Source organism: Thunnus maccoyii, chromosome 22, assembly GCF_910596095.1.
Source record: "Thunnus maccoyii chromosome 22, fThuMac1.1, whole genome shotgun sequence".
NCBI classification, from domain to species: domain Eukaryota; kingdom Metazoa; phylum Chordata; class Actinopteri; order Scombriformes; family Scombridae; genus Thunnus; species Thunnus maccoyii.
This window is the reverse complement of record NC_056554.1, coordinates 24,086,820-24,106,061: the sequence shown is the minus strand read 5'-3', so window position 1 is coordinate 24,106,061 and position 19,242 is coordinate 24,086,820. Positions and strand designations below refer to the sequence as shown.

The 19,242-nt window shown below is 35.2% G+C and overlaps 2 protein-coding genes across 3 annotated transcripts; both read right to left on the bottom strand.

Moving 5' to 3' along the window:
• Positions 1-4,421: 4,421 nt before the first annotated feature.
• LOC121889053 (low affinity immunoglobulin gamma Fc region receptor II-a-like) lies at positions 4,422-7,475 on the bottom strand. The gene is made up of 5 exons (XM_042400743.1): positions 7,469-7,475; positions 7,104-7,160; positions 6,638-6,898; positions 5,069-5,314; positions 4,422-4,579 (listed from the first exon to the last, which is right to left on the bottom strand). Exons 1-5 carry the CDS (start codon positions 7,473-7,475, stop codon positions 4,422-4,424), a joined length of 729 nt encoding a protein of 242 aa, XP_042256677.1.
• Positions 7,476-8,176: 701 nt separating this feature from the next.
• On the bottom strand, positions 8,177-14,046 carry LOC121889695 (Fc receptor-like protein 5). 2 transcript variants are annotated; one of them, XM_042401862.1, is made up of 9 exons: positions 14,015-14,046; positions 13,451-13,507; positions 12,428-12,679; positions 11,773-12,018; positions 10,816-11,004; positions 10,385-10,396; positions 10,109-10,159; positions 9,357-9,431; positions 8,177-8,534 (listed from the first exon to the last, which is right to left on the bottom strand). In XM_042401862.1, the coding sequence occupies exons 1-9, from the start codon at positions 14,043-14,045 to the stop codon at positions 8,527-8,529; spliced, it is 921 nt and encodes a 306-aa protein (XP_042257796.1). In that variant the 5' UTR covers position 14,046; the 3' UTR covers positions 8,177-8,526. The 2 variants fall into 2 exon arrangements, with proteins under 2 accessions (XP_042257796.1, XP_042257797.1); XM_042401863.1 differs by lacking the exon at positions 14,015-14,046 and adding an exon at positions 13,647-13,700.
• Between the last annotated feature and the right edge of the window lie 5,196 nt (positions 14,047-19,242).

The window sequence follows — 19,242 nt, the reverse complement described above, 5'->3', positions numbered from 1 at the left end:
AATATGTTTTGATTAGATCAATTGTGCTATAACGGGAACAAAGCAGTCCAATATGGCAGACACTTCTTGTGTTTTCATATCTTAAAAAATAATGTTTTATTAAGCATATTACATTATACTCAGTAGCACCAGGACAAACTGATTGTTTGAAATAGCAGTAGGTGAGGCACAATTTTACTTTACTAAGTAACATTATATTTATACAGTATGTAGTGCATGGGACGTCATATCATATATATTTTTATATTTCATATAGCATATGCAATGAATGAATTAACTTCAGAGGTGTTTTACGATTTGCATATCAGTGACGGTGATGTTGACGGTGTTGCTTCTCTTTACTTCTATTTCACACCAGTATTCTCCGCTGTCCAAGTCTGGATAGGCAGTTTTAATTTCACAGGGTCCTGTTGATTTCTCCCAGGTAGAAGCACATATTCTTACACCTCCTTTGATCTTCCTCATTACTCTCCATCCGGTCAGTCCATCCAACCCTTCACAGCTGACAGTGATGGGTTTGTATTGAAAGTGCTGTTGTCTGTTTGGAACAACCTGAGGAAAATCTACATCAAAGACAGAGAATTGGAGAATGAGACATATGAAAGCTGATACATTTTTTAATGAAATATATACTATTCTAACAAGATAACTTTTTCACAACAAAATAAACACAACTTAGTGTACCTGTGCTGTGATACATGATCACAAGTCTGAGAAAACATATTGCTTTAGGGAAAAGTTTAAATGCTTTTTGCATGAATTCGGGTAAGCATCTCATCAGAATGAGTATCTCATCTTTAAAGATCTTGAAATTAAAATTATGGCTCAGTTTCAAGTGCAAAAGTCAGATAAGGATACAAGAAAAAATAAATTATTATTAAGCCAAAATATATAGCATGAATCACAATCATGCATAGAGGAAACAATTATGATTGAAACTATAGAAATATAGGGTTTGAATGACAAAAGCAAAGTAGCAATTGGCTAAAATTTATATTAATACCTACAACAAAGAAATAAAGACAAACAAAAGTAAGGAACAAAAGGGGGGGGGTGATGCATCAACAAATAACAACAGATCAATTTCTGTCTGTTCTCTTCCCTTCTCTCTTTGTTTAATTAAATTTGCTGGCAGCTATCGGTACAGTATGCAGGTCGTCTATCTGACTTTTGTCTTCAGTTTGTTTTCTGATCCATCACCTTTTGTAGTTTCTGTGGATGTGTGTGCCCTACATTCTGTTCATTTTTAAATGCAAACATTAAAGATTAAATATTTCCATCCTTACTACTGATATACAGAACTGTGCAAAGGCTTCAGCCACATTAGATGTTTAGATTATTATTCATAATGCGATGCCATCAGTAAATTTATTTCTTAACACATAGCTTTGTAGGTATTACATGGGAAATAGACTTCTCAACCTTTTTTTGGCTTGTGCCCTTTGTTGCTCTAAAAGTTCTCAGCACCCCAGCAGTTTTCTACATTCAGCCTATTTGTTGTTTCTATTTCTAAGACTACATCAAACTGTATATCAACGTGATTACACAAAAATAACAATAAATAATATATTTATTTCTGAACTATTGTTCATCTTACTGCTGCAGTACTCACCAGCTTTCTGAGAATAAGTGAGGTGCAGCTGTGTGACCAGCAGCAACAACACATTCACTGCAGAGACAAAGGAAGAAAGCTGAATATCGGATATATTAAAATGTAAATGTCTGGCTCTATCATGAGGTTTTCAGTAATAAATATTACATTATTTTACATTATAATAACTGTGATTTTCCATCAATCTGCCAGGTCCCACTGAGAACTATGACTGTGCATCAATGCATTTGTACATGAACCAACAAGACTAGAGAAACGTATCAACAAACAGACTCAGTACTCACACAGTCTGATGCAGAGAGCTGTGACCTCCATGTTGTCTTGCTGCTGACTGTCTGAACACCAGACTGAATGTAAGCTATAGTGTAGGTTGCCAGAGCCGCCTCTTCCTGTGTCTACTCAGACAACTCAGGAAGTAAGTATGGTGAAAAGAAAGTAAGCAAATAAATATGTAATTTTAAGCACTGTTTATAATAAGTCACTGGCAAGCTCTTTTATAGCTTTACCACCTATAAATCCAATAAGGAGAGCTTAATTGGAAGTGTATAACAATATTTGTTGACGTTAGTGACAGAAAGATTGTTGCCGATTTGACTCCATCAATGTGAAGCATCTTCATAAAGCATCAGCCCTTGTGAAGATAAGACAGGATCCCTCCAGAGTTGTGATCATTATCTTGGTTGCTGGCTTCATGTGCATCCTAGCTAGTTATATGTATCACTGATTGCTCACACACACATTAGTTGTTTCTTTGTTAGCCTCATCAGGAGCAGGGGTGCTGTTTTTATCGTGTTCATGTTTTCTAAACCTCTGAAGACTAGGTCTAGAGAGTGAAGTATTATGTTTGTTGTTTTCTTTGTTAGTCAGTTTAGCTCTGATTTAGGAGTCCTCTTTAGGCTATATAGTTTTTTTTTATGTGAACAGCACCCCCGGCCTCTCTTCCTCAGTTAGTAGCTTGCCTTTTGTGTATGTGTTTTCTGTAAACCACCTGCCTTCCCGGCAATAAATAACTGTTTAACTAAAAACATCTGGTTTTATGGTGCTTCCCTTTCCCCTGGTGAGCTGGGTTGTAACAGTGACATAGAGATTTCTTTAGCTTCTTGTTTTTTTTTTCTGTCAAGAAAGTCAGTCAGGATTTTTCAATGAGACATCAGTGTTTGTGTGTGTCGGTGTGTGAACAAATAAGTTGGCTGGTTTAAAATATATGCATTACTAACTTGATAATACCAACACAATTCTCAATTAACTAGGCAAGAATGAAAAGTGTGCAACACAGCAGCACTTCCCTCAGGAAATCAAATAAGTTTTAACCTAATTTATATCCATTTTTATTGTCCCCACCTGTACATTTCTCTAAATTGTCTAATTGTCTTTTTGTTGGTGCTACAGAAAATCTTTTTTTTGTCTATTTTTTATGTGCCTCTGTTGTAGAAGCTCAAATAATCATGTGTATCTGTATCTAAAATAAAACACAGATGAAGATTTAAGCAGCGCTTTTCAAAAATAGGTCACACGTCTGTCCACTACCTCTGTGGTTTTCAACCTTTTATTTTAACCTTAGCAGTCAACATAAGAATATACATGCAGGGGGAGTAAGTCTAACAGCTTGTGCAGCTGTTTTACCTGATGAAAGTAGCCACAGTGTTTTAAATGCTAAAGAAAATAATCATAATCATAACTGATATAAAACTAAATGGTACACAATATTATATCGTCTCATCCAAAATTTGGCAACACTACCAACCAATAAAAAGTGATAATAATTGAACAGATAAGTTTTATAATTGATATGAATTTTGTAGCTTCTTGTTTTTCTTTCAACAAAGTCAGTCAAGGTAAATTTTTCAATATGACATGAGCGTGTGTGTGTGTAAACAAATCAGTTGGCTGGCTTAAAATAGATGTATTAATAAGCTTAATTTCTGTTCAGATCAAATATGAATCTTGTCTTTTTTTGTTGAGAAAAAAACACCAAACAAACCAGACAATACCTCTCCGTCTCTGAGATAAATAATTTAATTATCACAAACAGGTGAAGGGGCAAAGGACATCCTATTTTATTATGTTTGTTTTTTCACTTTTTATACAATAATACAAACACAATTCTCATTAAATTAGAAGAAAATCTGCTGCAGTCTGTACAACACAACAACGCTTCACACAGGTAATCAAACAAATTTCAACCTAATTTATACTAGTTTTATTGTCTTCACCTGTACATTTCTCTAAACTGTCTAAACAATTCATTGGTGTTTCAGAGCATCATTTTTTATCTGTTATTTTCTCATGTGCCTCTGTCTTAGAGGCTCAAATCATCACATGTATCTACATCTAAAATAAAAAAAAACAGATGAAGATTAAAGGCACGCCTTTTGAAAAATAGGTCACACGTCTCTGTGGTTTTCAACCTTTTATTTTAACCTTACCATACTAACGTATGCAGGGGAAGCAAGTCTAACAGCATATGTAGCTATGTTGCCTGATGAAAGCTGCCACAGTGTTTGCGGCTCTAAAAAGACATGATTGTAAGTGCTTATAAAACTTCCTGGTACACAAGCTTTTGTATTGCTCCTGCCTAATCCAAAATTAGGCAATACTGCGTGCCGATAAACAGTGTATTTAAATTGTGAGGGTTCACCAGGAACAGAAGAGACAATGCATGCTAACGGTCATCATGTTAACTCAAACCCAAACCACTATATCATGGTTTCTGCTTCACTATCTTTGTGACTAAAACTATCTTCTTGGATAAAAAACATTCCTGCACTTTGGCAGCTACCTTTACATGTAAGCGGGTGTCAGTTATTTTTTATGTAACTTTGAGTTTCCCATAGTGAAGTAGTCCCACCAGCAGCAGCAGCAGAGCCACAATCACGATGGTGAACACAGTCCTTAAGACGAGGTAAATATGACAGGAGTGATCTGAGGTGTCGTCTGAGGAAGAGCACTGAGTTTCGATGTGACGTGCTGCAAAGACAGAAAAAGTATGTGCTGCAACATCATGAAACACTGTGGTAACTTGATGTGTAATATGTATTTTTAATACGTTCAAGTGAATAATTAACATGTAACAGGAGACAATATACATGATGTCTCAAGTTGAAGATATACAGTAAATCTGAATATTGCACTGCAGAAAATTCATTTAATGGATGGATTTTGTTAGGTGGATTTTGTTACCTTAGAACAAAGCCAGGCTAACTGTTTCCCCCTGCTCACAGTCCTCATGCAATGCTAAACTAGGCAGTGAGTGGACAGTGATAAAAGTGGTATGAAAAAAATAAATGTATTTCCCAAAATGTCAAGCTATTCTTTTAGAGAGGCCTTTTACTTCTCGCAACATAAACCCACCTGGAAGGACAAACAGATTGAGAAGAGTTACACTATATGTTATCACATACTTAACCTTTCCAATGAACTGACTTTCTGCTTTACATTAAATTCTTAATGTCTCACCTCTGACAGCGAGCCAGCTCTCTGGTGATTCTCCAAAGTCAGAGATGCTGCACTTGTAGAGTCCTTCATTAGATTTTGAAACACTTTGGACGGTCATCTCTCCAATGGAGCTGGTGCCAAAAAAGAGGCCATCTTTATAGAAATCAGCTATGTGGGCAGCAGAGGTCTTTTTACTTCTGCAGCGCAGAGTGGCACCATCTCCCTCCATCACAGGAAGAACAGGACTCTCCAGGATCACAGACCCAGCTGATTATAAAGAATTATGTCAAACATTAGTTAAATTGGAAATGTACATAAACTAATCAGTCATTTGTGAGAAGTTAGTGGTGGCACCAATATACAGTAGACATCAGCAAAATAAGTTAAAAACTTAGTTAAACAAGATCAAACATTTTTAGCATATGAACTATCACACAACAAAACATATAGTAAATGTTGGTAGTTTCTGTATTTAGCTTAACGACTTTTTTTACTTTTATTGTTATAAAGTAATTCTATAGAGTACATGTGTTTGAGATATGGAGTGCCTCAGGGTTCAATTCTAAGACCACTAATCTTATTTTTTTTCTGTATGCTTCCCCTCAGTCACATCGTAAACAGGCATGGTGTTGCATTTCATTATTATGCAGATGATACTTGGTTATATCTCACTGTGGTACCCAATAACCTCTCTGATCTGTCCTTTCTTTATTAGATGTCTAACAGATATCAAAGATTGAATGTCAGCAAGTATGCTTTGAATAAATTCAGAAAAAAACAGAAATTCTTTTCATTGGCCCAGAAAACTTGCATGCATAGATCAGTTCATGTGCCTGTACCTGTGTTCACGACCTAAAATATTACAAGATTAAATCTGTACGTTGTACGATATATGCTTTTGTTTCTCTATGAATCGACTACAATGGTGTTTTAACAGGTGTGGCTAGTATACTTTTAACCAAAACCAGGAAACTTCACTTTTAGTGTCTTTAATTATTATTTTTAAGGATATTCATGGCTGGGCTCCAGATTATATTTCTCTCTTCTTACCAAACTGTGTGCATCCTGAGAAGAGGTCTACACTCTCTTCCTTTAAAACGCCTCTTAAAAAATTATCTATAAACCTGTCAATCATTTTTGTTTTTTATGACATCATATTATGTTTTAGATTTTTATGTCTTTTTAATTTTTGTTATGTGTAACACTGGTCTTGAGAAGTGTCTACAGAAAGAAAATGTACATATACAGTCAACACACACATACTGAACACAGAACAAAGGAAATTACACAATAACTGAGCTGTGGTACTCTAATACTATTTATAATATAAAAAGTAAATGTAAAAAACTATTATAGCTGTTGTCTCAAAAGCCTGAGAAATGAAACAAGATAAATGATTAAATTATTATTTACTTTATTTTTTCTGTTGTTTGGAAATATATAAGCAGCAACTCTGGTCCAGACTTGTATGAGTTTGTGGTGTCTTGTAAGCCTATGCATGCTGGGCATAGTTATATGCACGGCACAATAATAGTACGTTTAATTAATTAATCAATATAATATAGAACTGTCAAGTTACTGCAAACATACCAGTGATAGTGATGTTGACAGTGTTGCTTCTCTCTCCTTCTCCAGCCTCACACCAGTACTCTCCGCTGTCTGTTGGATAAGCTGGTTTGATGGCACAGACATATGCTGTCGTCACCCAGTTACTGACACACGGACTGACTTCTCCCTTTATCTTCCTCACCACGCTCCATTCATCCATGGTGTAACCCTCACAATTAAAAGAGATGGAGCTGTAGTCAAAGACCTGCAGTCTGTTTGGAATGATCCGAGCAAAAGCTGCATCTGAGACAGAGATGTAAAGAAAAAAAAAGAACAAAGAAATCACAAATCAAAAAGACAGCATATAAAACTTAATTATGGAGATGAGATTGATGCTTTGGATATTCAGATCTTCAGTACTTGAGAACCAGAAATTGAAGTTAACATTCTAGTTTTTGTGTAGGAATAGATAAAGGCACTGTATAAAATAGCTGATTAGCTAACTTACTGTCTTCCAGAGCATGACTTTGCTGGATGTGAGCGACCAGCATCAATACATTCAACACTGGGGACACAAAGGAAGAGCTGAACATGAGGATTGTAGATTTGTGTCCATTAGATGAGAAAAAATATCCAATATACAGTATATCATGATAATATTCAATTGCACAATACTTTATATGTATCTATAAAGTCACATGTTAACAGTGAAAACACATTTCTCTCCAAAAACTTATGAATCATGTTTTTATATAACTTTTTATTGCTCCTCAAAATGTTTGTACCTTATTTCTTTATTCAATTTGAGTAAATTTGTGTATTATATTAGGTTGATCTAAAAATCTGAGCAGCAAAAGCAGTAAACCAACAAACCTGTCATCTCTCCTGAATACATCTGTTTTTTTACAGTTATTTATTAATCTCAAAAAGAGGTAACAGTTTGCAGAAGATGTTTGAGAAATCTACTAATGTTGCACATTAGTTTTGGTAGGGACACCACATGGGGTTAATATTTCTGCTATTGACCTAATGTTCATTATCTGCTTTAACCACACTCATTGCCTATTTTATAAATATATAACAGAGAATAAAGAAACTGCACTCAGTAATTATATCACACAGTCATTATTATATCACATAGTGTGTCTGCTTCAGGTCAAACTGATGTACACTCATGTTCGTGGTTGACCACAATAAGACTGTTTTAAATGAGCAGCTGCTCTGTTCTTGTAAACAGAATCCTCAGACGTGTGAGAAGGCAGAGCAGATAGAACAAGGTGGTTTAACGGCTACATTCTAATAAACCGCTCGCTCTTAAATATAGACACAGCTCAGGTGCTCAGATGAAGGCCAACAATGATGATGACTGGTTGTCTATTTTGAATTTCTTTTGACAGTAAATCTTCTAACTAAAAACAATGACAAAAAAATGATTTCAAATTCATACTTCATTTTTATTTATAAAGCCAAATGTTAACTGTATAAAAATGTACAAAACTACACTGTAATTTCATTTAGTGGTCTTAAAAACAGTAGATTTGAAAACTTCTGACTTTTTTGACACTTCATTTACAGGTCTATTAATACTATTGCATACATTTGTGTTAGGTAACCACTGAGGGAAACACAGGAAATCTATTTTTTAATGATGACAAGCCTTTGCAGTGCTCTTCAGCCAACATGTACACAGACGGAAATAGACAGAATGAGCACCAACTGTGAATTTCAACCTTTTACTTTTACAGTAATTTTCTCTTTTTCATATAACTATACAGTCAATAAAAACAAATGTCTGAACGTGATAACAAAATGTTGAAGAAGATACTAGAAATAATGTACAAACTGCTGTAGTAGCCACAATTATGGTTCCGTGTTGTTCTCTGTCTTGCACACAGTATGTAACAGTCTCTCCTCCTCAGTTGTTTCAGCTCTCAGTGATCTGGAAGGCACATCAACCAATAGTTTTCAAGATGGTAAAATAAATATTAATAAAAAATACATGCACTTCAAAAGAAGTTGACATATTAAGAGAAGAACACATTATTTAAACTTAATTTTTATCAAGGCTAGCATTATGTATCTGAGTAATAGAGAGGTTTTGATAGAGAATTATAAACCCATATCCATAACTGTGGTTGGATTTTTTTGGAAAAAGACTTTGTAGATGAGTCACAACCTTATATTTCTGTCAAACCAATAAACCGACCTACATTTTTATTTATTTATTTATTTTTTTAGTTATTTCTATGATTGGCTGGTTGGAATTAAGGGTTGGATAAACTAAAATTTTGTTCAATTGTTCATAGGCCATTGAATGTCTCGTTAAAGTAAGTTTATAGATCTGTTAGTTAGAGTGTCTTCATCAAACCTCAAGTCAAACTGATAATACTAGTAATACTAGTAATTGACTACAGTCAGTGTAAAAGCTGCAGCAGCTTTGTTCCAGTAAATGCATGCAAGTGTCTGAACAGACAGAGCAGAAAGAATAAGGTTTAAATGTTATAATATTATAAAATGCTGCAAGAAAGATGAAGCTTTCAGATCAAAGCTAATGATGATCATAATTATTATTTAGAACCATGTCAGACTAAACTTCAACTTTGTTCAAGTTGGATGGTTGAATGAGGTTGAATAAATGCCCTCGTTCATTTCATATTAGAGGTAACTTGTGGCATAACAGATTTGATGTGGTTTATGCTGTTTTCACTGTCTGCGAATTATAAATGAGTTAATGTTAAGTAACACAATGTTAATAAAGTACCTTTCTCCTTCCTCTTTGCTATGACAACAGCATACATCATGTCATGTAGATCAGCTACATTTGCCTCTTGACAACCTGAAACATAAAAAATACACTGTCATCCTTTATTTCAACAGAAAAACTAAGCAAGTGGGTATATAATATGCAATTAATTGTTAATAAACAGGTATTAACAGGTATAGACAAAGGCACATTAATAAAACATATATCTATAAAGTTAGTTGTTGTTTCTATCATTACATTGCTGATGACAACCATCTTTCTATTTCTGTTAATTCCAACTTTATGCAGTCGAGTTAATGTAAATAATTTGCTAAAACTGTTCCCTTGTCTGGCTCAAATAAAGAATTAGTCAAACTCTTTCTTCAGTTACAGTATACCCTGCCATCGTATCAAGATTTTAAAAGCCAAAGGCAGTATACAACTGAAAATGTATCTATTTGTTTAGTCATATGGTGAGAATCTCAAACTTTTATAACAGCCTAAACAATTTAAGACCTACTAACCACATAAAAAATATGTGTGAAAAGTATTGTTCATATGTGATATTTGCACTTTATTTGGTCAATGCAACAATAAAGAAAATTCTATCACAACCACAACTGCACATGTGACCATGCAGCGAGGTTAACTTTAAACCCAAGAAAAGGCACTGTCTCTCTTTCATCTCCTGCTGTGGCTTCATCCTTAACATAAAGTAAACATAAATCAAATATTATGAAATTTGAATAAAATAATATAAAAAGTGGTACCTCTCTTCTTCTTGTATTTTGTGACATTAGCATATATGACTTCCGAATAGACTGAAATAAATAAAACAACAATATATTTCAACAGAGGTACTACTTAGAAGTAGTAAGACAGACATATGTACATATAGACTTAAAAAATACTAATCTTTCCATGTTAAGTCAGTAAATCTCTTTCTATATTATCTTGATACTAATTTATAAGGCAGCCTCTATTGGCAGTCTTCTTCTATAATAGCAGTTACTAAGCTTTATGTTTCTTAACTATATGAAACTCACCTAGGTCCGATCCTGGAGTTGGCATGTCAGAGGAAAAACGTGTTACTAGAATACAATAGAAGTGAAAACAAATACCCAATGGAAATATAGAAAAAAATACAGAATTTGAGAACTACTAAGAAACATACATATGGCTAAGTTTTCATACAGGAAAGCTGGATACTCTCCTCACCCATTATTTTTGCCTTGCTACATATAAGGAACACTACTTTCTGCACTGGTGCTGAATGTTTGCACCTGGCATAAACATAATAAATGTAAATGTAATTCCAACAATACTGGGTTGTGTTACTATAGCAACTAAATGAAATACCCAAACCATCCTGGGTTCTCAGATTCCAGGAGAAAAGTCATATTTTTCACATTCATATCCATGATTTAAAACTAGTACTAATAGGTTAAAAAATATTTTTATTTAGCTTTTTCTTTGCCTCTGTGTTTCCGAAAGTGAAGTAGTCCCACCAACACCAACAGCACAGCCACACACAAAATGGTGAAGACAACTGGTAAGAGGATGGAGAGCTGAATGGAGCCAGGGTGGGGAGGATGAGACTCTTGACCCTCTTGATCCTCTTGATCCTCTTGAGGTGTTGTCTCTTGATTTGTTGTTAACACTGCACCTAGCAGTTAACACAAACACCATGAGAAAAGATGGTTTAACAATATGAAAGTGCTTGATATTAATACAACAAGTTAAAATGAGTCCATGCATAAGTGTTTCAGTTTATCTAAAATTTCCTCTTCAAATATAAAAACTCATCAAGATTTGTGATGGAAGGCCAGATGTTCCCCTTTACCAACACTTTGGTCCTTAACATTTCTATGAAATTAGTAGTTGACATTAATGATACCCCATGTTTTGTTTTGTTTTGTTTTGTTTTTCAAGTTTTTTTTGGTGTCTATGTGACCTTTCTTCCTGCACCCCCATCAGCCATAATGTCACCTTCTAATCTCATAAAAAAATATGCAGACTGCAACAAGATTTGTTCAGCAGATTCATGCTCCCCAGGGGATGAAATACCCTTTAATGACCCCTTTGATTTTCCTCTGGTGCCATCCCAAGGAGAAATTTTTACATATTTATCCCCACTAAAGGTAAAGCTACAAGAATAGAAAAATTGTCAGCATCCAGTTACTTCTGTCTGACTTTTATATTGTGAGCTTTAATGAACAGTACAACCTTTAGGAACCACAAGCAACTTAAAGTCTATAATTATTCTTACACCATGTGTTGAGCTCCATTTATAGATGACAAGAATATTAAATTCAATATACTATTAGTTGATTTGAGAGATTGAGATTGATTTGATTTTCCTGCCTGAAAAAGTACTTGATATTTCGATAAGTAAATATTCTAGTAACTGTTTTATAAAACTGTTGGGCCTCACCTCTGACAGCCAGCCAGCTCTCTGGTGATTCTCCAGCTCCAGAGATTTTACATTTGTAAAGACCTTCATCAGACATGGAAATATTGTGAACATTCATCTTGCCTGTATAATCTGTTTTAATGAGGTGGCCATCTTTATAGAAATCAGCTAGGGAGTTGGAGGAAGTTGTCTTTTTTCTACAGCGCAGAGTGACAGCCTGTTGTTCGATCACAGGGAGAGCAGGAATCTCCAGGATCATATCACCATCTTAAAAGCAAGAAAATAACATATTTACATGAATTCAAATATAATCCTGGTGTCACATTTGATAGAAAATATGTTATAACTACTGGAGTCCAATAATAGACCCGAGCTTGCAGCCAATTTTACCTGGTGGTCAGGTGACCACTGTGTCTTTGCTGGGCAGAAAAAGTAACTAATGCCTTGAAACTGCTTTCATGTCCAAAAGATTTAACAACACAAGCACCAAAACAAGATGAGAAGCATTTCATAATTCATGCATAATTCCTGAATGTATAATAATCTTCCAGTCCTATTTGCACTGAACCACAAAGTGCGAGAAGTTCACATAAAAGTTTTCTGGAAGTTTCAGCTGCATTTCGCCATTTTGAAGAATATAACACATACTGGTTGAGCAAGTAGTTGCTTAACATACCAGTGACAGTGATGTTGAGAGTGTTGCTTCTCTCTCCTCCTTCATTTTCACACCAGTACTCTCCACTGTGTGATGTATAGACAGGTTTAATGTTCAAGGATCCTGCTGCTGTCTCCCACTGAGAATTAAATGAAGATCTCTTTTGCATTACTCTCCATTCAGTTGGACCGTGAAACCCCGAACAATTAAAGGAGATGGATTCATATTCAAAGAACTGCAGTTGGTTTGGATCAACATGAGGAAAAACTGCATCTGTGACAGAGAAAAAAAGAAATATAAATGAGAGATATCTTCCCAAATTCAATATCCACTTTAAGAAAACTTGTTGCACACTCAAACGTAGAGCAGTACCTTTGTAACTCAACTTTTCCCTAACACTCTCTGTGTAAAAGTGAAGCCGTCAAATTCAGTATGCCTCATATTTGAAATATCAATTTGGGCATATTCATGCATGATGTACTTGGATTAAACATATATAGAAATGATTGGTTTGTATCTATGCAATTGGTTCTGATCTTGAGCAGTGAGCAGCAGCAGTGCATTCACCACTGAACACCACTGAAGAGACAAAGGGAACTGCCTGTCAGATGTAAATGTCTCTATGTAAAATTCATTCTTGCCATTGAGGAACCCAAACATGACACCAAAGGTTATCATGAAATTATCATAAAAGTGTTAATCATGAGCTAACTCTACTTATAATCATGTTTAGTCTCCTTGATTGAGATCTGATACTTTATGACAGACAGTTTGCATCTTTACTACAAATTGTCCTTTACTTCCTTATCTTTGATTCATGTTCAAATCTACTGCCATTTTAGGAGAATGTGGTGCAGTAATCATAATACAACAGTAAATGGTCATAAAACTAGTGAGTGAATGGTATTTATTTTACCAAATCAATATCGATGTCTCACGTTTGAAATATCAACATGGGCATATTCATGTTTAATGTACTTTGATTAAACATATATAGAAATGATCTGTTTATATCTATGCAGTTACTTACAAACCTCAGCTTACCAGCTTGCTGAGAAGTGTTCTGTATTTGAGCAGTTAGCAGCAACAGTGCATTCACCACTGGAGAGACAAAGAGCTGTGTATCAGACATAAATGTCTTTATTTTGTGTACAATTAATGTGTGCCACTGAAGAACCCATATGTGACACCAAGGGTGTCATGAAATCATCATAAAACTGTTATCATGAACTGCACCTACTTAAAATCATATTTAGTTTCCTTAATTGAGATGTGACACTTTATGACAGAAAATGTTGTTTTTGCATCTTTACTACAAACTGTCCTTTACTGTCTTATCTTTGTTCAGTTCTATTGCCATTGTAGAGGAATTTAGTGACCAAATCAAACTGAACATCTGAAAGTGAATGGGGGGACAAAAGAAGGAGTTTGTGTAAATCCACTAGAATGAAGCATTGCAGCAAACAACACATGACGCTGTGATGCTCTACCAAACACTATATTCATGTCAAACTGATAATACACATCGATTTGACTGATAACATTGATTAAGTTCCTTTTAAATTTCAGGTGCACTTTATAAATGATAATAAAAAATGTAGTACTCACAGAGTCTAATGCAGAGCGCTGTGACCTCCATGGTGTCTGGCTGCTGACTGTCTGAGCATCCATCTGAATAGAAGCAAGATATAATGTAGGTTAAGGTGCAGTACTTCCTCTTCCTGTGCAGTTTGTATCTAGCGTAGAGACCACAGCAGTTTATAGCATTATAGCAGTTGTTCAGACAGAAGCGTGCTGGAGGATAAAAATATTTTTACTTGATGAGTCAGTGGGCAGAGTCACTGTGTTTTAGCAACTAGTAAACCTGAGTGACCGGAAATCTAGTAAAACATTATCTATTTTTATTTAACCTAATTATATATTTTAAAGTTTCTCCACCAATTTTACACATTAAGTCTAGTTTACCCAACACAGCGATTGTTATTCAGCCTGTAAAAGCTGTTGTGTAATGTCCTCTGTGGCTCTGGAAGAGTCAGAGAAAATAACCCTTTATGTCATAGTGATGTCATCAGTTCATGGTTGCCTTGGTTTCAGCTTGCAGTCTACAAATGTTTATTAGAAAGCTTTGTGTTACAAACATAGAGTTTGAGACATGAGCATATAAGCAGGGAAGATGTCACAAATGACATTATTGAGTTGCATTATGGGAAATGTAGGATTCAGTGTTGTCAGGACTTAAGACTAAATATCAGGATATCTGGGCCTCTGCTGCTTCGATTTTGACAGTTACTTTTTAAAAGGCCACAGAGTTGGAAGAACACTATCATCTAAAACAGAATTTCTCTTCTTTGTAACTGAGGGGCCCAAACCAGGGACAAAAGTAGAAAAGTATTTAAACAAAGGTGTCCAAATAACTGCTCTGTCTCTCACAAGCAGGGTTACATTGGAGAGAGTAGTCCTCTTCTGCCCTCTGCTGTAAAGCAGCCGGCTGTAACATTTCAATGATTTCCTTCCTCTTTGTTGCCAAGACTGCAAAGAGAAAACCTTTGCAAAATAAAACAGAGCAAAATAAAACAGTATCATTTCATTGTTTTGCTCTTCCTTTATTCAATTGCGGCATAACATCACACTTTTTATTTATCTTATTAACAAACCAGAGGCAACCATTTTTTCACATATTGATAATTTCTGTGCACATAAAGTTAATCTGAGACAACCCCTATATTGCCTGATCTTTCTTGTGGTGACATTCATCGCCCCCCAGGATGACTTGACTAATAATTTTGGCTGGCCAATCAGAAGAGAGTGGGCTCATCAGGAGGGGGGCCTCAAAGAGAAAAGAGCTAAATGAGCTAAAAGAGTTTTGAACTGTAAATCATGAAAAGATATTATCTCAATTATTATTATCTCAATCATCTCCATGTTGAATCCGGACCCGCCTGGACCTGTAAATATAAGACCTGTGACCCAACCCATAATTAAACACATAGGCTGCATAGTCACTCAATTTAAAGTGTTTCTTTTTACTTGTTGTGACACTCTAATCTGTGCAAGTAAGGCAGAACTGTACATTCACTGACCTTCACACAGTGTGCACAAACTCTCACTCTCACTCAAACGTACACACAGATAGATTCTAGTATCTAGACTCTAGTATCTATTGATTAGTAAGCATTGTGTGGTTGGGTAGTTTACTGACTTCAATACACGAGCAGAAAAAAGTAATATCACTTAAAAATAAACTGCAACTGACATTATGATTTACCGAATAGAATTTAGATTTTGATAAATGCCCTTATGATTATTTTACTATTTTGTGTCATGATTATGTTTCCAAGAGTTGTCTTGTTGTCTTTTTGAATAAATTGTAATGTTATTTGCTTTATTCCTCTGTGAAAATGCACATGTGACTCCCTCTCTCTTTCTCTTTGTGATGTGAGAAACAATAAATACACTCCTGTTAACAGATGAACAAATACGTTTTGATCCTTAATTACAATGTCTGTCCTGAACATCTTTCATCAGAATTAAAGCAGCAAGTCAAACTTAAGGATTTATTCATTTTTACAAATAGAAACATTTGCATTAAATCACACAGCCACATTTGAGCCTAACAGTATAAAACCATATGAATGTAAGTATTTCTTATTCATTAAAATAAAACAAATTTATTACAGTTGATGTGTCTTGTACCATGTTTTAAACATCATTTAAGAGTGTGTGTAGATCTGAGTAGGCAGTGATATTAAACAGTAGAGTTCCTTCTAGTTATCCAGGATCTCTCCTGCGCGCCTTTTTGTTTTCCATGATGCACCGGGTCAAAGTACAGTTTTTATAATTCAAGGACTTTGGCTGTAAACTTTGTAGTCTTGGGAGTGAGCTGAATCAGAGATACAACAGGTATGTGCCTTTTATTAAATATATATTCCTTTATTTAAATTGTAACGGCACTTTCACTACCTTTTCGTTGAAAGGAATGTGTCAGTTGCATATTGTGGAGCAAAAGCAGTTTGTTATTTACAGTGTAACTTCACAATTGACTGCTCTACTACGTCAACCGTAAGTGAAACTTGTTGTCACACAAACTAGTTTTATTAATTCATGTGTATTTTACTAACTGCAGCATAACAAATTTCACATTTCAATTTTACTGTGGCTTATTGCACTCAAAATCACATGTGAAATTAAGTGAAACTAGTTCTCACACTATTAAACCATGGGGAGCACACCTTTTTCTGCTGATGATGGTAAAAGGAAAATATTAAAATGGAGGATAAATCGCCTCATTGTTACATTATATATTTAATTGTTTATTTTAAATGGCTGTATGAACTTTTGGTCAGGGTTTTTTCTCGAGTTTGAGATTCTGACTTTGAAGAAAAAGAAGTCCAAACACTTCATTTATCTGAGTAATTGCCTTTCCTTCTTGGTTTTCTTATTTCTCCTTGTTGTTAATGTATTCATGTATTTGTAAAGCATTTCCTTGACTCAGCTATACAACAGGTATGTGCCTTTTGTTGAGAAAATATATTTTTATTTCAATCTGTATGGTATTTTCACTGCCTTTTTCATTTAAAGAAACATGTCTATTGCGTATTGTGAAGCAAAAGTGTTCATTTAAACATTAGTGTTATAAGTAGTGGAACAGGTCGACCCAAATGCAGAGACTGTAGGCAAAACAGGACTGAAGAAAAACTTCTTCATTCTGAGACTGTGCAGGCAAAACAAAAAGCTGGTTGAGTTAACCAAAACTGAACACAGGACAAAACCAAAGAAACAGAACAGACTGAACCAAACAGAGGATCCAACAAAACTGAAAATCAGGACTAAAATACAAACTGAACTAATCAAACAACAAGGAACAGGTGGCAAGACACAAGGGCAGGCTGGGAGCTAATAGGCTGAAGGAAACACAGGGAGCAGGGCAGGGTTAACAAGCTTGATACAGGTGCAGGAACACAGGAGGGAAACAGAGCAAATGGAAAACCAAAACCCAGAAAACACAATAAACTTAATACAACCCAGCATGCATTAACCCATCAAAGAAAACACATGAATATAAACCCAAGTACACAACCCCATAAACTAACTAATAATGCAAGACAGTCCTTTAAACCTACAACCCAAATGATAAACTAGTACAACCTTATGAGTCCATGACAATCAGGTCCTTACTCAGTGTTGCCTATGTTGCGACCTAGAAATATTTGGGAGACTATGACCATGATGCTATACACGAAGAATATACCAGAAAATATATTTTAATTAATTTTTTTATTTTTTGTCCATTATTAGTATTATTAGAGTCCTGTCTACTTAAGGGTGCAATCCCCACTATTTCCTACTGTGTGGCTTGTTTGTATTGGCCATGTTTGATACTTTTTATGTATGTTATCTTTTATGTATGACTGTTGTCATGACACACTGTGTCATGACAACAGTGTAACTTTACAACTAACTGCTCATATTGTCTCAACTGTAAGTGAAACTAGGTCTCATACTAATACTGAACCATGAAGGGAATATCTTTTTCTGCTGACGATGGTACAAGAAAAGATATTAAATACAACAGGGTTTGTTGTTATATTTCATTGTTTATCTCAAATGGCCTTTATGAACTATTAATCAGTCTTCATCTTGCATTCAGATTTGCATATCCATCCACATTTTTCAGGAATGCTTTCTTCAACGCTTTCAGTTTTCCGTTTGTAGTTTGAGTGTGAAATTACATATTAACATATTAGATTATTTTATTAGTTTCTTTTTTCATAATAATTTCTGAAGTCTTTTTTTCAGTCTGCTAAAGAATTTAATTTAAGGATTTTTGCTGATTATAATTTGTGCCAAATTTCACCATCCTTTCTGTATTTCTAAATGTCCTAACATTTAACCATTATATACCTGTTTTACACAATCACCAGGAATTTAAAGAAATTTACAGGAAGTTCCTGTAAAATAAAGGGTTATTCATGTTTTCTCTTTTTTTCACTCCAGAACTCTAAGATGCTTTGCCTCAAAGATGGACTAATTCTTACATCTCAGCTCAGTTATATCAGTTTTTTGGTTTTCTGGCACACTGTGATCCTGCTTCTACTGACAGACACTCATAGAGGTAACTGACATCAAAGTCAACCTTTATAACAATGCATGACAGTGCAATACTTCTGTAAACGTGAGTTAGTTCTGATTGCAGGATTTAAAAACTGATCTTTGTATTTCCAGGTCAGTCTCAGGGGGTTGAGCCATCTCAGCTAATAGTAGCATCACTTGGTGATGATGTTATCTTGCCATGCAATCCTGAACCTGCCGTGGACTCTGTGTCCAGGAGTCTGGAGTGGGGCAGACCTGACCTGGAACCCAGATTTGTCCACGTGAGGTATGAAGGTCAAGACCTTCTGGCTGATCAAAACCCGTCCTACAAAGGAAGAACGTCAATGTCCATTGAGAAACTGAAGCACGGAGACCTTTCACTCACACTCTCCAAGGTGAAAGTCTCTGATAATGGAATATATCGATGCTATATTCCCTCAGAGGGCAGAAAATCTACTGTTCAGCTTGTTGTTGGTAAGTGGGCGTAATCATTGTGTTCATTTATTTATTTTACAGGTAATGGTTTTACATTATGCTGCTGCATACTCATATGCTACCTCGTTTCATGCCCTCATGTGTAGAATATTTGGGGCATGGCTCTGGTGATGGCACTTTTATAAAGAGATATCTCTGTTTAGTACAGCCACCCAGTAACCCTCCTCATTCAGATGATTCCTGAGCTCCATCAGAGATGTTGGGACATTTTTATTTCAAGCTAAAAGTCTAAACTTGGTCTGCTATGTCTT

Bases quoted from the DNA above. Each gene is read 5' to 3' on its own strand.
- LOC121889053 (XM_042400743.1), bottom strand. The intron at 5,315-6,637 runs GTATGTTTGCAG...CTTTATAATCAG, and splicing joins TGTCAACATCACTATCACTG to CTGGGTCTGTGATCCTGGAG. The intron at 4,580-5,068 runs GTGAGACATTAA...CTGTCTTTGCAG, and splicing joins GAGCTGGCTCGCTGTCAGAG to CACGTCACATCGAAACTCAG.
- LOC121889695 (XM_042401862.1), bottom strand. From the start codon at position 14,045: ATGGAGGTCACAGCGCTCTGCATTAGACTCT. The intron at 12,680-13,450 runs GTAAGCTGAGGT...TCTCTGTCACAG, and splicing joins GAACACTTCTCAGCAAGCTG to ATGCAGTTTTTCCTCATGTT. The intron at 11,005-11,772 runs GTGAGGCCCAAC...GTTAACTGCTAG, and splicing joins GAGCTGGCTGGCTGTCAGAG to GTGCAGTGTTAACAACAAAT.